General features: G+C 38.3%; 1 protein-coding gene across 2 annotated transcripts in view; it reads left to right on the forward strand.

The window, feature by feature from the left end:
* Window positions 1–2,769: 2,769 nt before the first annotated feature.
* The window catches only part of LOC133644513 (retinoic acid receptor RXR-gamma-B-like), a 142,141-nt gene continuing 125,729 nt past the window's right edge, over window positions 2,770–19,181 (forward strand). The window contains exon 1 of one of the 2 annotated variants that reach the window (XM_062039044.1): window positions 2,770–3,024. Coding sequence is in view for 1 of the 2 variants with exons in the window: in XM_062039045.1 (XP_061895029.1) it covers window positions 2,994–3,024 (31 nt within the window). In the remaining variant the exon portion in view is untranslated. The remainder of the gene's footprint in view (window positions 3,025–19,181) is intronic. The other variant, XM_062039045.1, reaches the window with a different exon arrangement.

Genomic DNA, 19,181 nt, shown 5'->3' on the forward strand with positions numbered 1-19,181 from the left:
TACCTTTAAGGTAGAAACGTGCTAAATATTAACCATTATAAATGAGATATTTTTGTTGCGATAAGTTAACTTGTTATTTTTGACAGCCCCAAGTGAATATATAAAGCAGGGGTGTCAAACGTATGGGCCGAGGCCCGGATCAGGACCGCGAACAGGTTTTATCCGGCCCGCGGAATGAGTTTGCTAAGTATAAAAATTCACCTTAAATTTATGAATGAAATAAACAGCTGTTCTAAATGTGTCCACTGGATGTCGTAATAGCAATTTGTTGTATCTTTGTAGACGATGCTACATATGTACAAATTAAACCACATGATGTTAGTACATCAGTCGAGGAAAATGATCAAACTACATAAATAACATCCTGTAATTTGATTTTGATATATTTTTTTTATCTAGACCGATTGAAAATGAACACCAATGAGTTGACTGATGAACATTATCACATCATTTGTGATAATGTTAATGTGATAATCTGGACTCCAGGAAGAATAGTCTCCAGGTGTAGACTAATGGAGATCCTAATAAACTAAACTAAACTAATTTATCGACAAAATATAAATAACGACAAATGAAGTATACAGGTATATACTATTAACCGCAACGGGTAAGTGTAAAAAAAAACCCAACAACATTATGATTTGTACAATTTCAGAATGTGCTTGTTCTATTTTTAAACAAAGAAAACAATCTGAAGTTGTCTTTATTTTTAAGTTATCGTGCCGTGATTTTACCAGTCCGGCCCACATGGGAGTAGATTTTTCTCCGTGTGGCCCCCGATCTAAAATGAGTTTGACACCCCTGATATAAAGTCTTAATCTTTTACAAAAAGTGACTGAATTCATCACCATGATTAAACATTTATTGCAACATCTACTGTCACGGCCAGGGCGCATTCCAATACGCACTCATCTGTGTGCTCTGCTGATTGCGCCTCCAAGAGCGCACCTGCGTGCGCCACTCCGGCAGAGGCTGCGCCGGAGCACAGCTTCAATCAATCACAGGCAATCAGCAAACCTGAAGCTGATCATCAGACCCGCCTTCATAAGCCTGCACAACCTGCTATCCCGTGCCAGAACGTAGTCATCTGTTCCCATACAGTAAACCTACGCGTCAAGCTCTATGCGCACTCTTTGCTCTATGTGTTTTCTCACCCGTTGTGTTTATTGTCTTGTGTCTTTCCTTGCCGTCCTCCCTGCAGCCTGTCTTCGTTCCACGTTACGAGCTGTGTGTCTCGTCTTCCCACGTTCCCTTTGCTTCCCTGGCTGCCTCTTGGATCTCGACCTCCCGCTTGGACATGGACCTTCGACGCCTCTCTATCGCCCCGACTTCCTGCCTGCTCACGGACCTCCGAGCTTGTCTTGTCCCCTCCCCTTGGACTTCCTCACCTCTCACTCAACACTCCTGGTAACACTCATTAATTCCTACACATAGTCGCACACCATACACTCCTGGATTTAGTCACACTTCATTCCTGATTATTATTATGTATTGTGCATATATGATAACTAAATATAGAGCTTTAACGACGCCCCTGTTCTCTGTGTCGTCGCCTTCCCCCTGTACATAACATATTCTTCATCAAATTAGTGAGGAAGTTTTAAAACCTACCCAGTGGCCTTGTGGTTATAGTGTCCACCCTGAGATCGGTAGGTCGTGAGTTCAAACCCTGGCCGAGTCATACCAAAGACTACAACTGGGGGGGAGTGATTAAAAAAAAAAAAAAAAAAAAAAAAATATATATATATATATATATATGTATATTTTTTGTCATTCAAAAATACAATCATGCGTGCTTACGGACTGTATCCCTGCAGACTGTAATGATCTATATTGACATACAATGTAGGAACCAGAAATATTGATAACAGAAAGGAACAAGGTTTGTGTGAATGACTGTAAATGGGGGAGGGAGGTTTTTTGGGTTGGTGCACTAATTGTAAGTGTATCTTGTGTTTTTTATGTTGATTTAATAAAAAAATAAAACATTTTTTTATTTTATTTTTCTTTCTTGTGCGGCCCTGTGCCAATTGATCCACGGACCGGTGGTTGGGGACCACTGCCGTAGAGTATTTTGGACTTTATTGTTATGATAATGGGGCGGTATAGCTCGGTTGGTAGAGCGGCCGTGCCAGCAACTTGAGGGTTCCAGGTTCGATCCCCGCTACTGCCATCCTAGTCATTGCCGCTGTGTCCTTGGGCAAGACACTTTACCCACCTGCTCCCAGTGCCACCCACACTGCTTTAAATGTAACTTAGATATTGGGTTTCACAATGTAAAGCGCTTTGAGTCACTTGAGAAAAAGCGCTATATAAATGTAATTCACTTCACTTCACATGATGAAAGAAAATGAAAAATAAATAAATAAAAGAAGCATTTCACAATAAATGTATTTAAAAAAAAAATAAAATTAGAAATGCAATTACATTGAGGAATATGTCATAAAAACATAATTTCAGTTGAAATTTTTTTTTTTTTTAAATATATAATTTGCTTAAAAAGTTTAATATCCGGGTCGATAGTACAACGTCGACCCATGAAACACGTGGACATAAAAAGTGCATTGTTTTAAATAATCACGTTGTCCTCTCTATACTTCAGATCCCTGCATTGTCAGCTGCCTGGTTGGAAAAAGGGAAATTATTGTAATTTTTTTTTGTCTTGAAAACATTCTTGTGTCTGTCTTACAGGAAAGTAGGCCAACACGTTACGCAAAAAAAAAAAAAAAAAAAAAAAAAAAAAGACAGTAAAAAAAAAATAAAAACGGGAGAGACGTTCGGTGCGGATCGTGTTGGAGCTTGACACGGAACACCGTCGTCATTGGGAGAAGCTGCTTTTTGACCGGCCCCTCCTCCTCCGCCACGGCCGGGCCCCCCGGGCGTTAGAGCCGCCTCGCACACACTCTCAGTCCGGCCCCGGGGAGAGGAATGTGGTGGGATGCCGAGCACCGCCGACTCGACAGGACAGCCACGAAGCCCCAAATAGCACCGTTATGGACGGCAATGATCCGTACGTGCACTTAAGTAAGTACGCCTTTCACATTTACACTTTTGTTCTTCTTGGAAGAGGGGGCGGGCGAACGGGGGGTACTTCGCGGAGGAGTGTTCCCCGGCCATGGCGTCCTCTCGCCGGACTTTAACCAGCAGCTCTCTCGCTGATAGCGTCGTTGCGTGTGCAGTGGGTGTCGTAAAAGAAATCAGGTGGTGGTCAGGCAAGGTCAGAGGTTGGCGCTTTGATTGCAGCTTATGTAATTTATGGCCTGTTTCAAACTTCATTCCCTGCAAGGTAAACCGACAGAAGAAATGGCAAATGTGTTTTTGGTAAACAAACTTGCATGCAGGGGTCGGTGTAGGGCAGGGGTGTCAAAGTCATTTTAGACCGGGGGGGCCACATGGAGGAACATCTACTCCCAAGTGGGCCGGACTGGTAAAATCACATCATGATAACTTAAAAATAAAGACAACTTCATATTGTCTTATTTGTTTAAAAATAGAACAAGCACATTCTGAAAATGGACGAATCATAATGTTGTTGTTGTTGTTTTTTTACACTTAAATGTTGCGGTTAATAGACAGATAGTACTTTATTGATTCCTTCAGGAGAGTTCCCTCAGGGAAATTAGAATTCCAGCAGTAGTGTACAGAGTTGAGATCGAATTTAAAAAGTAAATAACGGGGGTATAAATGGAAATAAAATGAGAAAATGTTACAATAAGAATAAAAATAAAAAAGCCACAATAAGAATACAAATATAACAGTGAAAATAAGAATATAACAAGAGAAACTGCAGTAGTTAGTATTAGTTAATAGTATTCTATCTTTGTCGTTATTTATACTTTCTGAATTCATCATGTTCATCAGTCAAATCATTGGTGTTAATTTTCAATCTTATCAAGATAAAAATATATCAAAATCAAATTACAGGATGTTATTTATGTAGCTTGCTCATTTTCGTCGACTGGTGCATTAACATGTGTTTTTTTTTTTTTTTTACATATGTAGCGTAATCTACCAAGATACAAAGAATTGCTATTGCGACATCTAGTGGACGCATTTAGATCAGCTGTTTCTTTCATTCAAATATTTGGGCTCATTTTTATACTTAGCAAACTCATTGATTGATTGATTGATTGAAACTTTTATTAGTAGATTGCACAGTACAGTACATATTCCGTACAATTGACCACTGAATGGTAACACCCGAATAAGTTTTTCAACTTGTTTAAGTTATCAATTCATGGTAAATGCGTATTTTGGTGAAAATTGTTGAAATAAACAATTTATTGTAGTTGCCTAACCTTTTTTTTCCGCCTTGTAAATGCACATGATAACATTAAAAATGCACTTTTAACATGAAAAAAATATCAACGATAAAATGTGTTGCTGAGAAATTAATTTGGACAATAGTCACCCCTATATTAGCGTCCCTTCACTGGCTCCCTGTGCGTTACCGAATCAATTTTAAACTCCTTTTATTTGTTTTTAAATGTCTAAACAACCTCGCGCCAACATATCTCTCCGACCTCCTTCAGCCTTACTGCCCCACCTGATCCCTAAGATCAGCCGATCAGCTGCTACTGACGGTCCCAGACACAAGGCTGAAGCTTAGAGGTGACAGAGCTTTCGCCGCTGCTGCTCCCAAGCTCTGGAACGACCTACCTCTTAGTGTTAGACAAGCCTCCTCTCTTCCTGTTTTTAAATCTCTCTTAAAAACATACTTTTATTCCATGGCTTTTAACACTGAGTGATATCCATCCTGCAATGGCGCCCCATAATACACCTGCTGTGAACCTGTTTTTATGTTTTTATGTTGTTGTTGTTTTTTTTAAAAATGTTTTATTTATTTTATTTATTTATTTTTTATCGTGTTCTGTTTGTGTTGTGTTGTGTTTGCTCGGTTCTCGTATTATCTTTTAACCTGCCCATTGTACAGCACTCTGGCTACCCCTGTGGTAAATTTTAAATGTGCTTTATAAATAAAGTTGATTTGATTTGATTTGATAGTCGGTGACGTCATCACTCGTGTTTTTCCGGACATAAGCGAATCAGCAGCAGAAAACGTAAAGTGTGGGAACATTTCACCTTAATCTTGTTAAAGACATGAATACCTTGCTCATTTGGCGAAGTGGACCTTGCTTTTTTTATCTGGAGGATGAGATCGCTAGTCTGTAAGATAGTTACCTTGCTAGCTAATTTTGAGACGAAGTTGTGTGAAAAATACATTTAACATATATATGTAGCGTAATCTACAAAGATACAAAGAATTGCTATTGCGACATCCAGTGGACACATTTAGAACAGCTGTTTCTTTCGTTCCAAAATTTTGGCTCATTTTTATACTTAGCAAACTCATCCCGCGGGCCGGATAAAACCTGTTCGCGGGCCTGATCCGGCCCGTGGGGCGTACATTTGACACCCCTGGTGTAGGGCATCCATCCCCTGATGTCATTTTGCTAAGTAAAGCTCCACTACTTGCTCTGTCTCCTGACTTTGCCCTTGAACCAGCTGATTGCCCCCCCCCCCCCCCCCTTCTGTCTTCTTCTTTCCCCTTCTATTAGCAGAATTGTTTATGTGACAGCTTTACAGCCCCATGGAGTTGGGCAACACGTGGATAGCACTGGGCCAAAGGAGCTTTTTGTGTGTATGCACGTTCAAGCCTCCTCAAGGGTTGTTGCATGCTAGGGCTGCAGGCGATATGGACAAAAAAGTATATCTCAATATATTTTTCCTTAAAGTCGATCTATATCTCGATATACAGTCGTGGTCAAAAGGTTACATACACTCGTGAAGGACATAATGTCATGGCTGTCTTGAGTTTCCAATCATTTCTACCACTCTTATGTTTTTGTGATAGAGTGATTGGAGCACATACTTGTTGGTTACAAAAAATATTCATGAAGTTTGGTTCTTTTATGAATTTATTATGGATCTACTGAAAATGTGACCAAATCTGCTGGGTCAAAAGTATACATACAGCAATGTTAATATTTGCTTACATGTCCCTTGGCAAGTTTCACTGCAATAAGGCGCTTTTAGTAGCCATCCACAAGCTTCTGGTTGAATTTTTGACCACTCCTCTTGACAAAATTGGTGCAGTTCATCTAAATTTGTTGGTTTTCTGACATGGACTTGTTTCTTCAGCATTGTCCACACGTTTAAGTGTTAATTCCACTGTATATATTGGTATCGGTTGATATCGGAATCGGTAATTAAGAGTTGGACAATATCAGAATATCGGCAAAAAAGCCATTATCGGACATCTCTAGTCATGACGTCACACGCGCTGCAGTGCTGACAGAAGTTAACATGGCTGCAATTGTGGTAGGTCTCAGTCTTGCCGCATTTGTGGCAATTTCAAGGATTTTGTGCAATCAAAGACCACATTTTCTGAATTGAATTATCGCACACAGAAGATTAAGATAGAAGAGGGCAAGCATTTTGGCTCTCGCAGTTTGTTGGACCTTTGTGTTGACATCTGCTCCCATGTGGGCGAGCAGTCGGAGGCAGGAGTGATGGAACATTGAAGTGAGTTACTAAAACATATTATTTTTGCCTGTTTTCTGCTCATTCGTCATCTATTTATTTTGTACTGTCTTTTTTTGGCGAAGAATTAGAACGCTTATTCGCATTCGACACATCGATCCATCCATCGATTTTCCACAGCTTGTCCCTTTTAATGCTGTAATTTCAATTATTACGTATGTTTAGCTTGTGTGCTTAGCTGTTGTGTAGCTGCTCGTTCCTTATAGGCTTCCATCTTTACCTTTTGTCAATAACTTGACTAAAACACAAGAAAAGAGCAATCTTGTGTTTTTATTGGAGGACATTTAGATGTTAACTGACTGCAAAGCTTTGCACATGTAGACGCACAAGTAAATGCACTGCAAAAGTTACAATGTTTTGAGCGTTTTTTTCCTCAATAACACCATCACGCTAGGGCTGCAACAACTAATCGATTAAATCGATTAAAATCGATTATAAAAATAGTTGGCGATTAATTTAGTCATCGATTCGTTGGATCTATGCTATGCGCATGCGCAGAGGCAATATTTTTTTAATTCTATTTTTTAAATATTTTATTTTATTTTTTTAAATTTTTTTAAAAATAAATCTTTATTTATAAACTGCAACATGTACAGTTACGCACATGGCTCTGAGAAAGGACTGGTGCTTGCGCCTCCGTTTTACGTGTGTTAGAAGAAAAAAATAAATAGACATATCGTCTATTCAGCAACATCCTTTTACAACTTTATAGCTTAAGGGGCTGATAAAACAAATTCAATTAATGCGTTTTTCCCATTTCCTATTTTTACCTTATTTCCTATGTGAAATAAGCTTTTTGCAATAGGCATTTTCTAGCATATTCTTCTTCACATCTACAGCCAGCTCTCAAAAGGGCATTGAAAATAGAAATAGAAAATGTGGGTTCTATTGTCGATGCATGTTTCTGAGATGCCCATAAAAAGTGCTATATGCCTGCTGCTTGTGTGAAAACACAGTAAAGTGCAGTAAACGATCGACAATGCACGTTAGTCATTTGTACACTTCTAGACTTGCTTACTCCTGTTTACTAGCAAAACATCAGGGGCCGTACTTATCAAGCTTCTTAGAGTGCCATTTTACACTTAAGTCCTGAGAATTTGCGAAATTTAGTCCTACTCTCAAACTTAAGAATAAAAGCTTTTTATCAACGTTCTTAAGTCTAAGAATCACTCCTACTCTCCACGATATTTAAGAGACCTTCAGAGGTGTCTTAAGTGGTTAGGAGTTGCCAGCAGGGGATGGCACTGAGGCGAGAGAGACGTGCGCGGACGTTCAGGGAACGGAACAATGTTGTTGTTTTTTTTTGATGATGAGCAGCTGATCAAACGGTATCGTTTAGACAGAGCGGATATTATTTTTGTCACAGATTTAATACTTTTCGATTCCTTGTTGATTTCTGCATGTGGCTGCAGTGGGCTAGTATATATGGAGCCACCCACACCAGTTTCAAATTAGTTGCCTAATTAATGAATTGGAAAGAAAATGTTATGACAGTAGCGTACGTGTGTGGCCGTGAGGTGAGTGACGTCAGTGAGTGTGTGGGCGATAGAAGAGAGGGAGCGGTAGCGTGAGTGCCGGCGGGGACTAGTTTGTTTTGTATTATTTTGTAGTTTATTGTCAAAATATACACTCCCATTGTCCACTTAAATATTTCCAATATATTTCTTTATTCTTAGACAAGGGATTCCCTTCCGTGATTGGTCATTTCTATGGACACAGAAATGACGTCACCTAAAATTCCGTTTACGGCACATAGTAATGTCGTAATTCAGCTCTGAGTGTGACACTTAAGATTCAGTCCTACACTTCGCTGAAAGTGTGAGTAAGACGCTTGATAACTAACTTTTAAGTGCAGCTTTCAGCGAAGAATTTATTTACTCTTAAGTCAACTCTTAGCAGACTTCTTAGGAGTAATTCTAAGAAGCTTGATAAGTACGGCCCCAGGAATCCACAGCACGGGATTGAACTTTGGCTGTAATATGTGTTAAATGCCTGAATTTTTCAATATGTTGCTAGATAGTTGCAATGTCTTGAGTCCGTTTTTTCTCTAAAACATTACATCTGTGCATTCTCGTACCAATTTGTTATCAACGTGTTACTGTAAAGGCATTTCATATGACAAATATTTCAACAATGCGTACTTTCATGCAAAACATAAGAAAAGTGACTTTTAGTGCTTGCAACTTCAAGCATAACAGTTAGCTGAGAGACAGCTATTGTCTTAAAACACTCTTAATGAGGAACTGCACTTTTTTTTTTTTTGTGTGCCTATCATTCACAATCCTTATGTAAGACAAGAACACATATTTTTTCTTGTTTTGATGCATTCTAAATAGTAAATAAATTCAATCCAAAGTCCACTTTCAATGCAGCCTATGTGGATCGCTTTATTCTGCCTATAAAAGCCCTTAAGAACATCCAAACACCTCCTTTAAGGTTTTATATACAGTACATGATGTAAGTATATATGTAATGTAGTAAAAGGCACATTTATTATACCATTGATATGACGTATTTTGCTTATTTTAAGCATTACAACTCACTGTAGACTTCATGAGTGCCAACAAACATAATGAGACATCACATACTGTACAATGTCTGCTGTCATTAGGATGTCGACTGATAGAATCTTGTTATGGTACCGTTTAGATGAAAAATGGCCAATAATTCACCCGTCGTTTCATGTCGTTCTTCGCTATTTTTGAGTCTAAATTGACTGTCAAACTGTACCAACTTGTTGGGTTACGTCCTAATCCTTCTACTATCCAGGTTAGGTGCATGTTTTTTGATCTACAATAAACTTCCACAGGAAAGTAAGCGAGGAAGCAGCTTATCAGTCGATGATGTCTTGCGAGCTTGTGATCACGTCTGTCATGCATATAATCACGTTTCATCAAACAAACATATGGTAAATGGGTTATACTTGTATACAGAGCCCTTTTCTACCTTCAAGGTACTCAAAGCGCTTTGACACTATTTCCACATTCACACACTGATGGCTGCCATGCAAGGCCACAACCCATCAGGAGCAAGGGTGAAGTGTCTTGCTCAAGGACACAACGGATGTGACGAGGTTGTAGAAGGTGGCGATCGAACCAGGAACCCTCAGGTTGGGCACGGTCACTCTCGGCCAAGGATGCACGCCGTCCCCTAAGTATGTTGGTGGGGGGTCTGGGGTGACAAAGGCTTAATCTTTTGGTTACTATAACAATCTACAAGGTTATATAGTTGGCTTCTCTTTCTTCCCTCCATTCTTTTGTATTTCAAGTTATCATTATATGTATTGTTGCATTTGAACAATTGTATTGTTGATAAAGAGGTACTTATTGTCATTCATTATCAATAGTGATATTTCTTATTGTTCATTTGTAGTCCTAGTAAGGTCATTGTTTCTGTTGTTTTCTGTACTGAATTGCTTCTTTGTTATCACTTTTACCATCATATTTGTACATATCTTATTGTGCTGATGTTGTTGTTGTATTGTTGTGTTTGCTGTTGTTGTTGTCTCCATTTAATTAAGTCTAATACAAATAAGGCAATAAGAGAAGTATCCCACACTTCTCTTTTGTAAAGTAAATTTGTACAGCCGATATGGGCATCTACATCAACTATATGATTTGCCTGAGTAGCTGGACAGGACAAAAAATAAATAAATAAATACATAGTGTGTCTGCGTTAGCGCTTATAATAACAAATCACTAAAACTTGGTTGATATTCAATTGACGAAATATAAATGGAGTATTGTTGGCGGTTTTGGCTTGTTATCTATTGTGTTTTATAAGCGCAATAGAGGACTTCCAATGGCTGCGCTGTAAGTGGACTTTTATTCACGTTTATTGACTTTTTTTTTTTGTCTTTCATGATTGTGAACGATAGGCAAAACTCGTGCAGTTCCCTTCTAAGTTGAGGTACCACTGTACGTTTGGGGACGGCGTGGCGAAGTTGGTAGAGTGGCCGTGCCAGCAATCGGAGGGTTGCTGGTTACTGGGGTTCGATCCCCACCTTCTACCATCCTAGTCACGTCCGTCGTGTCCTTGGGCAAGACACTTCACCCTTGCTCCTGATGGGTGCTGGTAGCGCCTTGCATGGCAGCTCCCTCCATCAGTGTGTGAATGTGTGTGTGAATGGGTGAATGTGGAAATACTGTCAAAGCGCTTTGAGTACCTTGAAGGTAGAAAAGCGCTATACAAGTATAACCCATTTATTATTTATTTATTTATTTACCAAAAAGTTGTTGTGATTGTATTGTATAGCACAGGGTGCCCACACTGTTTCTGCAGGCGAGCTACTTTTCAATTGATCAGTTGTGGGGATCTACCTCATTCATATATATAATTTAATTTACTTATTTATGAAATATATGTTTTTTGTAAACAAGTTAAAGGTGTTTAATGATAATGCAAGCATGTTTAACACATATAGTTAATATTGTTAATAAATTAAAGGTGTTTAATGATAATACATGAATGTTTAATACATATAGTTAATATTGTTAACAAGTTAAAGGTGTTTAAAGATAATGCAAGCATGTTTAACACAAAGTTAATATTGTTAACAAGTTAAAGGTGTTTAATGATAATACAAGCATGTTTAATACATATAGTTAATATTGTTAATAAGTTAAAGGTGTTCAAAGATAATACAAGCATGTTTAACACATATAGTTAATATTGTTAACAAGTTAAAGGTGTTTAAAGATAATACAAGCATGTTTAACACATATAGTTAATATTGTTAATAAGTTAAAGGTGTTTAATGATAATACAAGCATGTTTAACACATATAGTTAATATTGTTAACAAGTTAAAGGTGTTTAAAGATAATACAAGCATTTTTAACACATATAGTTAATATTGTTAACAAGTTAAAGGTGTTTAAAGATAATACAAGCATGTTTAACACATATAGTTAATATTGTTAACAAGTTAAAGGTGTTTAATGATAATACAAGCATGTTTAACACATATAGTTAATATTGTTAACAAGTTAAAGGTGTTTAAAGATAATACAAGCATGTTTAACACATATAGTTAAAATTGTTAACAAGTTAAAGGTGTTTAAAGATAATACAAGCATGTTTAAAAACATATAGTTAATATTGTTAACAAGTTAAAGGTGTTTAATGATAATACAAGCATGTTTAACACATATAGTTAATATTGTTAACAAGTTAAAGGTGTTTAAAAATAATACAAGCATGTTTAACACATATAGTTAATATTGTTAATAAGTTAAAGGTGTTTAATGATAATAAAAGCATGTTTAACACATATAGTTAATATTGTTAACAAGTTAAAGGTGTTTAATGATAATACAAGCATGTTTAACACATATAGTTAATATTGTTAACACGTTAAAGGTGTTTAAAGATAATACAAGCATGTTTAACACATATAGTTAAAATTGTTAACAAGTTAAAGGTGTTTAAAGATAATACAAGCATGTTTAAAACATATAGTTAATATTGTTAACAAGTTAAAGGTGTTTAATGATAATACAAGCATGTTTAAAACATATAGTTAATATTGTTAACAAGTTAAAGGTGTTTAATGATAATACAAGCATGTTTAATACATATAGATTCCTTTATTTCATGAAGACAAGAATATAAGTTGGTGTATTACCTGATTCTGATGACTTGCATTGATAGTAATCAGACAATGGTGCTGATAACGTCCGCATTTTCAAATGCAGGAGAAAAAAAGTCCTCCTTTCTGTCCAATACCACATGAAAGTGGTTGGTTTTTGGCATCTTATTTGTCCAGCTTCCGTACTCCTTTGTATACACTTTACAAGAAATACATTGGCGGAAAACTCCGTAGCTTGCTAGCTTGTGCACGCCAGCTTTCTGAGACTCTTATTTTGTTAGCGCAGGCAGGATGAAGCAGGGCTTTTATTGTGCAACTGTGCAGTCGGTCTTTGGAGTTTTGACGACAGGTACGGCGCCAGAGTCTGTTGAAATAAAAAGTGTTTCTCGCCTTCCCGTCAGTAATTTTTTCTTAATAATGAGCTGGCAGCAGCCAGCGTCATCTCAGAAGACCCTCGGGTGCCGTGAATGTCAATCAAGTGACGAAAGTGAAACATTTTTTACATTTATTTTTCACTAAAGAAGGATTCGGTGAATGCGCATATGAAACTGGTGGGGTTCGGTACCTCCAACAAGGTTAAGGACCACTGCCTTAGAGTCACTATTATTATGCTCACGTTAGCTTGCTAGCATGCTAACATTAGCATGCTAACTTTTTTAGCTAGTTTTGCAACCGTTTCACCCAGGGTCATTAAACTTGGTATGTGACACTTGTTACCTGTTAGCATGCAAACGATAGCATGCTAGTAAGCTAACTTAAGCATGCTAACTTTTTCTTCTGATTATACTTTTTTTTTTTCTATTTCCGTAGCCATATACCTTTGAGTCGTATAACTTGGTATATGAAGCATGCCAACTGTTATCATGCTATCGTTAGCACACATGCTACGTGTTATCATTTTTGTGTAAACATGCTACTGTTTTAGGCTAGCTCTGTGGCTCATTTTGTACAGTGACACCAAAAACTCCCGGATTCAGACACTCGGCACCATCTAATAGGTACGGCGGCTTCCGGCGAACCCCGGCCAGAGGTCCAGGGCACAGATAGCAGGCCCATCAAAATTTTCCGCTGGAATTTTCTAGTTCTTCTTCGGACCCCGTTTCCATATGAGTTGGGAAATTGTGTTAGATGTAAATATAAACGGAATACAATGATTTGCAAATCATTTTCAACCCATATTCAGTTGAATATGCTACAAAGACAACATATTTGATGTTCAAACTGATAAACTTATAATGATTAACTTTAGAATTTGATGCCAGCAACACGTGACAAAGAAGTTGGGAAAGGTGGCAATATATACTGATAAAGTTGAGAAATGCTCATCAAACACTTATTTGGAACATCCCACAGGTGAACAGGCAAATTGGGAACAGGTGGGTGCCATGATTGGGTATAAAAGTAGATTCCATGAAATGCTCAGTCATTCACAAACAAGGATGGGGCGAGGGTCACCACTTAGTCAACAAATGCGTGAGCACATTGTTGAACAGTTTAAGAAAAACCTTTCTCAACCAGCTATTGCAAGGAATTTAGGGATTTCACCATCTACGGTCCGTAATATCATTAAAAGGTTCAGAGAATCTGGAGAAATCACTGCACGTAAGCAGCTAAGCCCGTGACCTTCGATCCCTCAGGCTGTACTGCATCAACAAGCGACATCAGTGTGTAAAGGATATCACCACATGGGCTCAGGAACACTTCAGAAACCCACTGTCAGTAACTACAGTTGGTCGCTACATCTGTAAGTGCAAGTTAAAACTCTCCTATGTGAGGCGAAAACCGTTTATCAACAACACCCAGAAACGCTGTCTGCTTCGCTGGGCCTGAACTCATCTAAGATGGACTGATACAAAGTGGAAAAGTGTTCTGTGGTCTGACGAGTCCACATTTCAAATTGTTTTTGGAAACTGTGGACGTTGTGTCCTCCGGACCAAAGAGGAAAAGAACCATCCGGATTGTTATAGTCGCAAAGTTGAAAAACCAGCATCTGTGATGGTATGGGGGTGTTTTAGTGCCCAAGACATGGGTAACTTACACATCTGTGAAGGCGCCATTAATGCTGAAAGGTACATACAGGTTTTGGAGCAACATATGTTGCCATCCAAGCAACGTTACTATGGACGCCCCTGCTTATTTCAGCAAGACAATGTCAAGCCACGTGTTACACCAACGTGGCTTCATAGTAAAATAGTGCGGGTACTAGACTGGCCTGCCTGTAGTCCAGACCTGTCTCCCATTGAAAATGTGTGGCGCATTATGAAGCCTAAAATACCACAACGGAGACCCCCGGACTGTTGAACAACTTAAGCTGTACATCAAGCAAGAATGGGAAAGAATTCCACCTGAGAAGCTTCAAAAATGTGTCTCCTCAGTTCCCAAACGTTTACTGAGTGTTGTTAAAAGGAAAGGCCATGTAACACAGTGGTGAACATGCCCTTTCCCAACTACTTTGGCACGTGTTGCAGCCATGAAATTCTAAGTTAATTATTATTTGCAAAAAAAAAAAAAGTTTATGAGTTTGAACATCAAATATCTTGTCTTTGTAGTGCATTCAATTGAGTATGAGTTGAAAAGGATTTGCAAATCATTATATTACGTTTATATTTACATCTAACACAATTTCCCAACTCATATGGAAACGGGGTTTGTACATTTCGAGGCAGCGAGTAAACAACTTTTGACTCTCAGGCGCTCATCCAGGCTTAAAGGTAAACACAATAAATGTATTTGGAAACGGTACAATAACCTTTTTCACAATATTTATCATCCAACCCTTTTCTTTTCATCCCTATCCTTGCCGTAACATTGTGTATGACAAATGGTATGCTTTGGCTCATCATCTCTCTCCAGCTATTATGTTGGATGGCATTCTGTTGTGCAACAGTACAATTGACTGTGTGTTTACTGTATGTGATGCGTGCTGTTCTTCTGAGAAAGAACGCGGCGTGTAGCCCACATCAGACCGTTGTGTGGCATTAAATAATAGCATGAAATGGGGCCCTTTGAGCTACAAACTGCCTCATTATTTTATCGGGGAAATCTCGGCACCATTTCAGAGAGTCTGAAAATTGTTTCCATAAACCAACGCGCCTCCCAGGGGAATGGAAGAGACATCTGGATGGGACGACATGTAGAGGTCTCACAGACCGGATATGGAATATTTTTGGTTCACAAGACATCCCGGCATTGTAATTGACTGACTAGTAAGATAGGAAATGTTATTTCTGGCTTTTTTGTTGCAACTCCATAGTCTTAGAGCAGGGGTGTCAAACTCATTTTAGATCGGGCGCCACATGGAGAAAAATCTACTCCCAAGTGGGCCGGACTGGTAAAATCACGGCACGATAACTTAAAAATAAAGACAACTTCAGGTTCTTTTCTTTGTTTAAAAATAGAACAATCAATTTCTGAAATTGTACAAATTATAATGTTGAGGCTGTTTTACACTTACATGTTGCGGTTAGTAGTATTCTATCCTTATTTGTAGTTATATTTTCTGAATAAATTATGTTATAATGTTCATCAGTCAACTCGTTGGTGTTAATTTTCAATCTATCAAGATAAAAACATAATGTCAAAATCAAATTACAGGATGTTATTTACGTAGTTTGCTCATTTTCCTCGACTGATGTACTAACATCATGTGGTTTATTTTGTGCATATGTAGCATCATCTACAAAGATACAAAGAATTGCTATTGCGACATCCAGTGGACTTATTTAGAACAGCGGTTTCCTTCATTCAAAATGTTCAGGTTAATTTTTATACTTAGCAAACTCGGGCCGTACGTTTGACACCCAATCGTGCAATTATGTCCAAAGTGGCGAACCTGCTTTTTAATTTTTTTTAATTTTTATCGGCACATGTTCTATTGTAAGTATGAAATAAATAAGACCTGCATCCAAACATAATTAGGACCACATTGAACAAAAACAGAGCGGTAAACCTGATTTGAGAATCAGGTTTGTAGAATTCACCAATTGCAATTACCGTATTTTCCGGACTATAAGGCGCACTTAAAATCCCTTTTTTTCCCTCAAAACTCGACAGTGCGCCTTATAACCTGGTGCGCCTAATGTAAGGAATACGTTTTGTTGAGCTTTCCCACCTCGAAGCAATTTTATTTGGTACATGATGTAATGATAAGTGTGACCAGTAGATGGCAGTCACACATAAGAGATGCATGTAGGTTGCTCCGTTGTATGTGCTTCAACATACGAGTATTATTATGGTGTGTGCGTAAGGTAAGACCTTATCTGGCGTTTTGTTTCGCAATATTATGCAAAAAGCAACTTTTCTTACCTTCTAGTACTTGCTGATCTGTATTTGGGATCTGCATAAATCCTGAAAAATTGCGCGTTCCCGTATTTGTAGTCTGTGCCGAAACCGTAGTCGATAAACTTCTTCTTTTTCTCTATGTTCTTGTTATGTGACATTCATCCTCCGCTGTTGCCAATTTCTAATATAAAGTAGTGTAAAGTTCTTACTTATATCTGTCAGTAACTCGTCATGAAAGCGCTAAAACATACCGGTGTAGTGAGTTTACATTATTCACCAAGGAACTTTAGTTATTAGAGAGTTCCAGCCGGACGTTTTTTCACGAGACACATTTCCGATGTTGTTGTTTCCGTATGAGGAGATGCTGCTCCGTTATTGATTGAAGTAAAGTCTGAATGTCATTAAAACAGTTAGCTCCATCTTTTGACAATTCTTCCACACCCGTCCTTGCACGCTACACCGCTACAACAAAGATGGCGGGGAGAAGACGCTGTCGAAGGTGAGCCACGTAAATAAGACCGCCCACAAAACGGCGCATCCGGAATCGACTGTCAGAAAGCGGCTTGAAGATAATCTGTAAAACATAATCTATGCAACATTTTGACCGAAGAACCACCATTACATGTTATGTAGACCAGTGGTCCACAACCTTTTTGTAACTGCGGGTGGGGTTGGCATAAACAAATACAATCATGTGTGTTTACGGACTGTATCCCTGCAGACTGTATTGATCTGTATTGATATACAATGTAGGAACCAGAAATATTAATAACAGAAAGAAACAAACCTTTTGTGCGAATGAGTGTGAATGAGGAGGGAGGTTTATTGGGTTGGTGCACTAATTGTAAGTGTATCTTGTGTTTTTTATGTTGATTTAATGAAAATAAATTACAAAAAATTAATAAAATAAAAAAATACAGTATATATGTATATATATTTTTTAATTTCTTGTGCGGCCCGGTACCAATCGATCCACGGACCGGTGGTTGGGGACCACTGATGTAGACCACAAAGAAGTGTTTCAATTTAGAAAAAAAAAATATGACTCCTTTAATGTGCCCTATAATCCGGTATGCCTTATATATGAAAAAATAGACCATTAATCGGCAGTGCGCCTTATAATCCGGTGCGCCCTATGGTCCGGAAAATACGGTAAGTCTCAGAGGTCCAACAGTAATTTAGACTTTCTCCCCCCAAGGGTGCTCTTGACTTTTGGGATCTCATTTAGCTTCATCCAAACTTCATCTTCGTCAGAGTCACAATCTTTAAAATGCAAATTACACTCCTCTTGCTTGGTTTGTCCCATTTTTGTGCGAGTCAATTTGATTGGAGAGGTCCATACTTTTCTCACATTCCCATAATTTGGATATGTATGCAGGCTGACACCTTCATTAGTTGCATTGCTGCAACCTGCACCCCGAAGCCATATTTGATAATTTCTTCAAATTCTGTGCAATAATATTAAGGCTGAAACGACGCGTCGACGTAGTCGACGTCATCGGTTACGTAAATACGTCGACGCCGTTTTTGTGCGTCGACGCGTCGCATATTTACGTCACACTACCGTCATGGCGGAGCGCAAAGCAGACTGTGCGAGCGAGGGGGAAAAAATCACGCCAAAAGTGGTCAAAAGTGTGGGAGTATTTCAATACACGGCCTAATAATGTTGTTGTATGCACACTGTGTCGAGCGTAAATGGCCTATCATAGCATAGGCAGCACAACGGCTATGAACGAGCATTTGAAAAGAAAACCATCAACTAGTCAATCGTCCGCGCGAGTATACGTTGTCATCATTACACAAAAACATGAATGTGTCATTTGTATCTGCTAGGGGTGTAACGGTACGTGCTTTGTATTGAACCGTTTCGGTACGGGGCTTTTGGTTCGGTACGGGGGTGTACCGAACGAGTTGCTAAGCTAAAGCTAACTTTAGCTGCTAAAGTCTTAACAAGCTGCTTCGCTCCTTCTGCGGCTGCCTCTGTCTCAGCACGCAGCATTGTCCCACCCACACAACCATCTGATTGGTACACACAAAGCGTTATACAAAGCGTTATCAGCCAATCAGCAGTGCGTATTCAAAACGTTACCAGCCAATCAGCAGTGTGTATTCAGAGCGCATGTAGTCAGCGCTTCAGCGTGGAGCAGATAGGTGTTTAGCAGGTGAGCATCAGGCAGCGGACTCTCCCCAAATGATAATAAACACCTCCCAGTCAACTACTAGTAACATCACTATGAGCTAGGGATGGGCGATACCACACTTTTAGGATTCGATACGATACCGATACTTTATCTTGCCTTTTCATCGATACCGATACCATTAATTTCTTATTGGCAATTTTTGTCAGTCAAAAATATTATTACTATTGTTATTATTTAAGACAAATCACAAGACAAATACAGACCATTTATACCACATTTATTATGGTCAATATATAATAAAAGTAAAATTAAAATAAATAACAAATATGAAATATAAATTAAATATTATATATAATAATAATTATATATAATAATAATTAGATATTAGGGCTTTCCAATTAACTGTCAAATCCGAATCGCAAGAAGCTGCAGTTATTTTTTAAAGTTTGTGATATAATTAGCAATTAATGAAATATGAAATAGGTTAATGTTTTCGAAATGTAAGAAATGATGTTACAGATTAAAACCAAAATCACATTCAATCATATATTTCAAGATTTTCTTGGAAAAAAATAAAACTAATGCAAAGATGAAGAATCTCCAAATGTTATCCCTTTCTTATCTTGT

The sequence above is a fragment of the Entelurus aequoreus genome, linkage group LG27 (assembly GCF_033978785.1).
Source record: "Entelurus aequoreus isolate RoL-2023_Sb linkage group LG27, RoL_Eaeq_v1.1, whole genome shotgun sequence".
Classification (NCBI taxonomy): Eukaryota; Metazoa; Chordata; class Actinopteri; order Syngnathiformes; family Syngnathidae; genus Entelurus; species Entelurus aequoreus.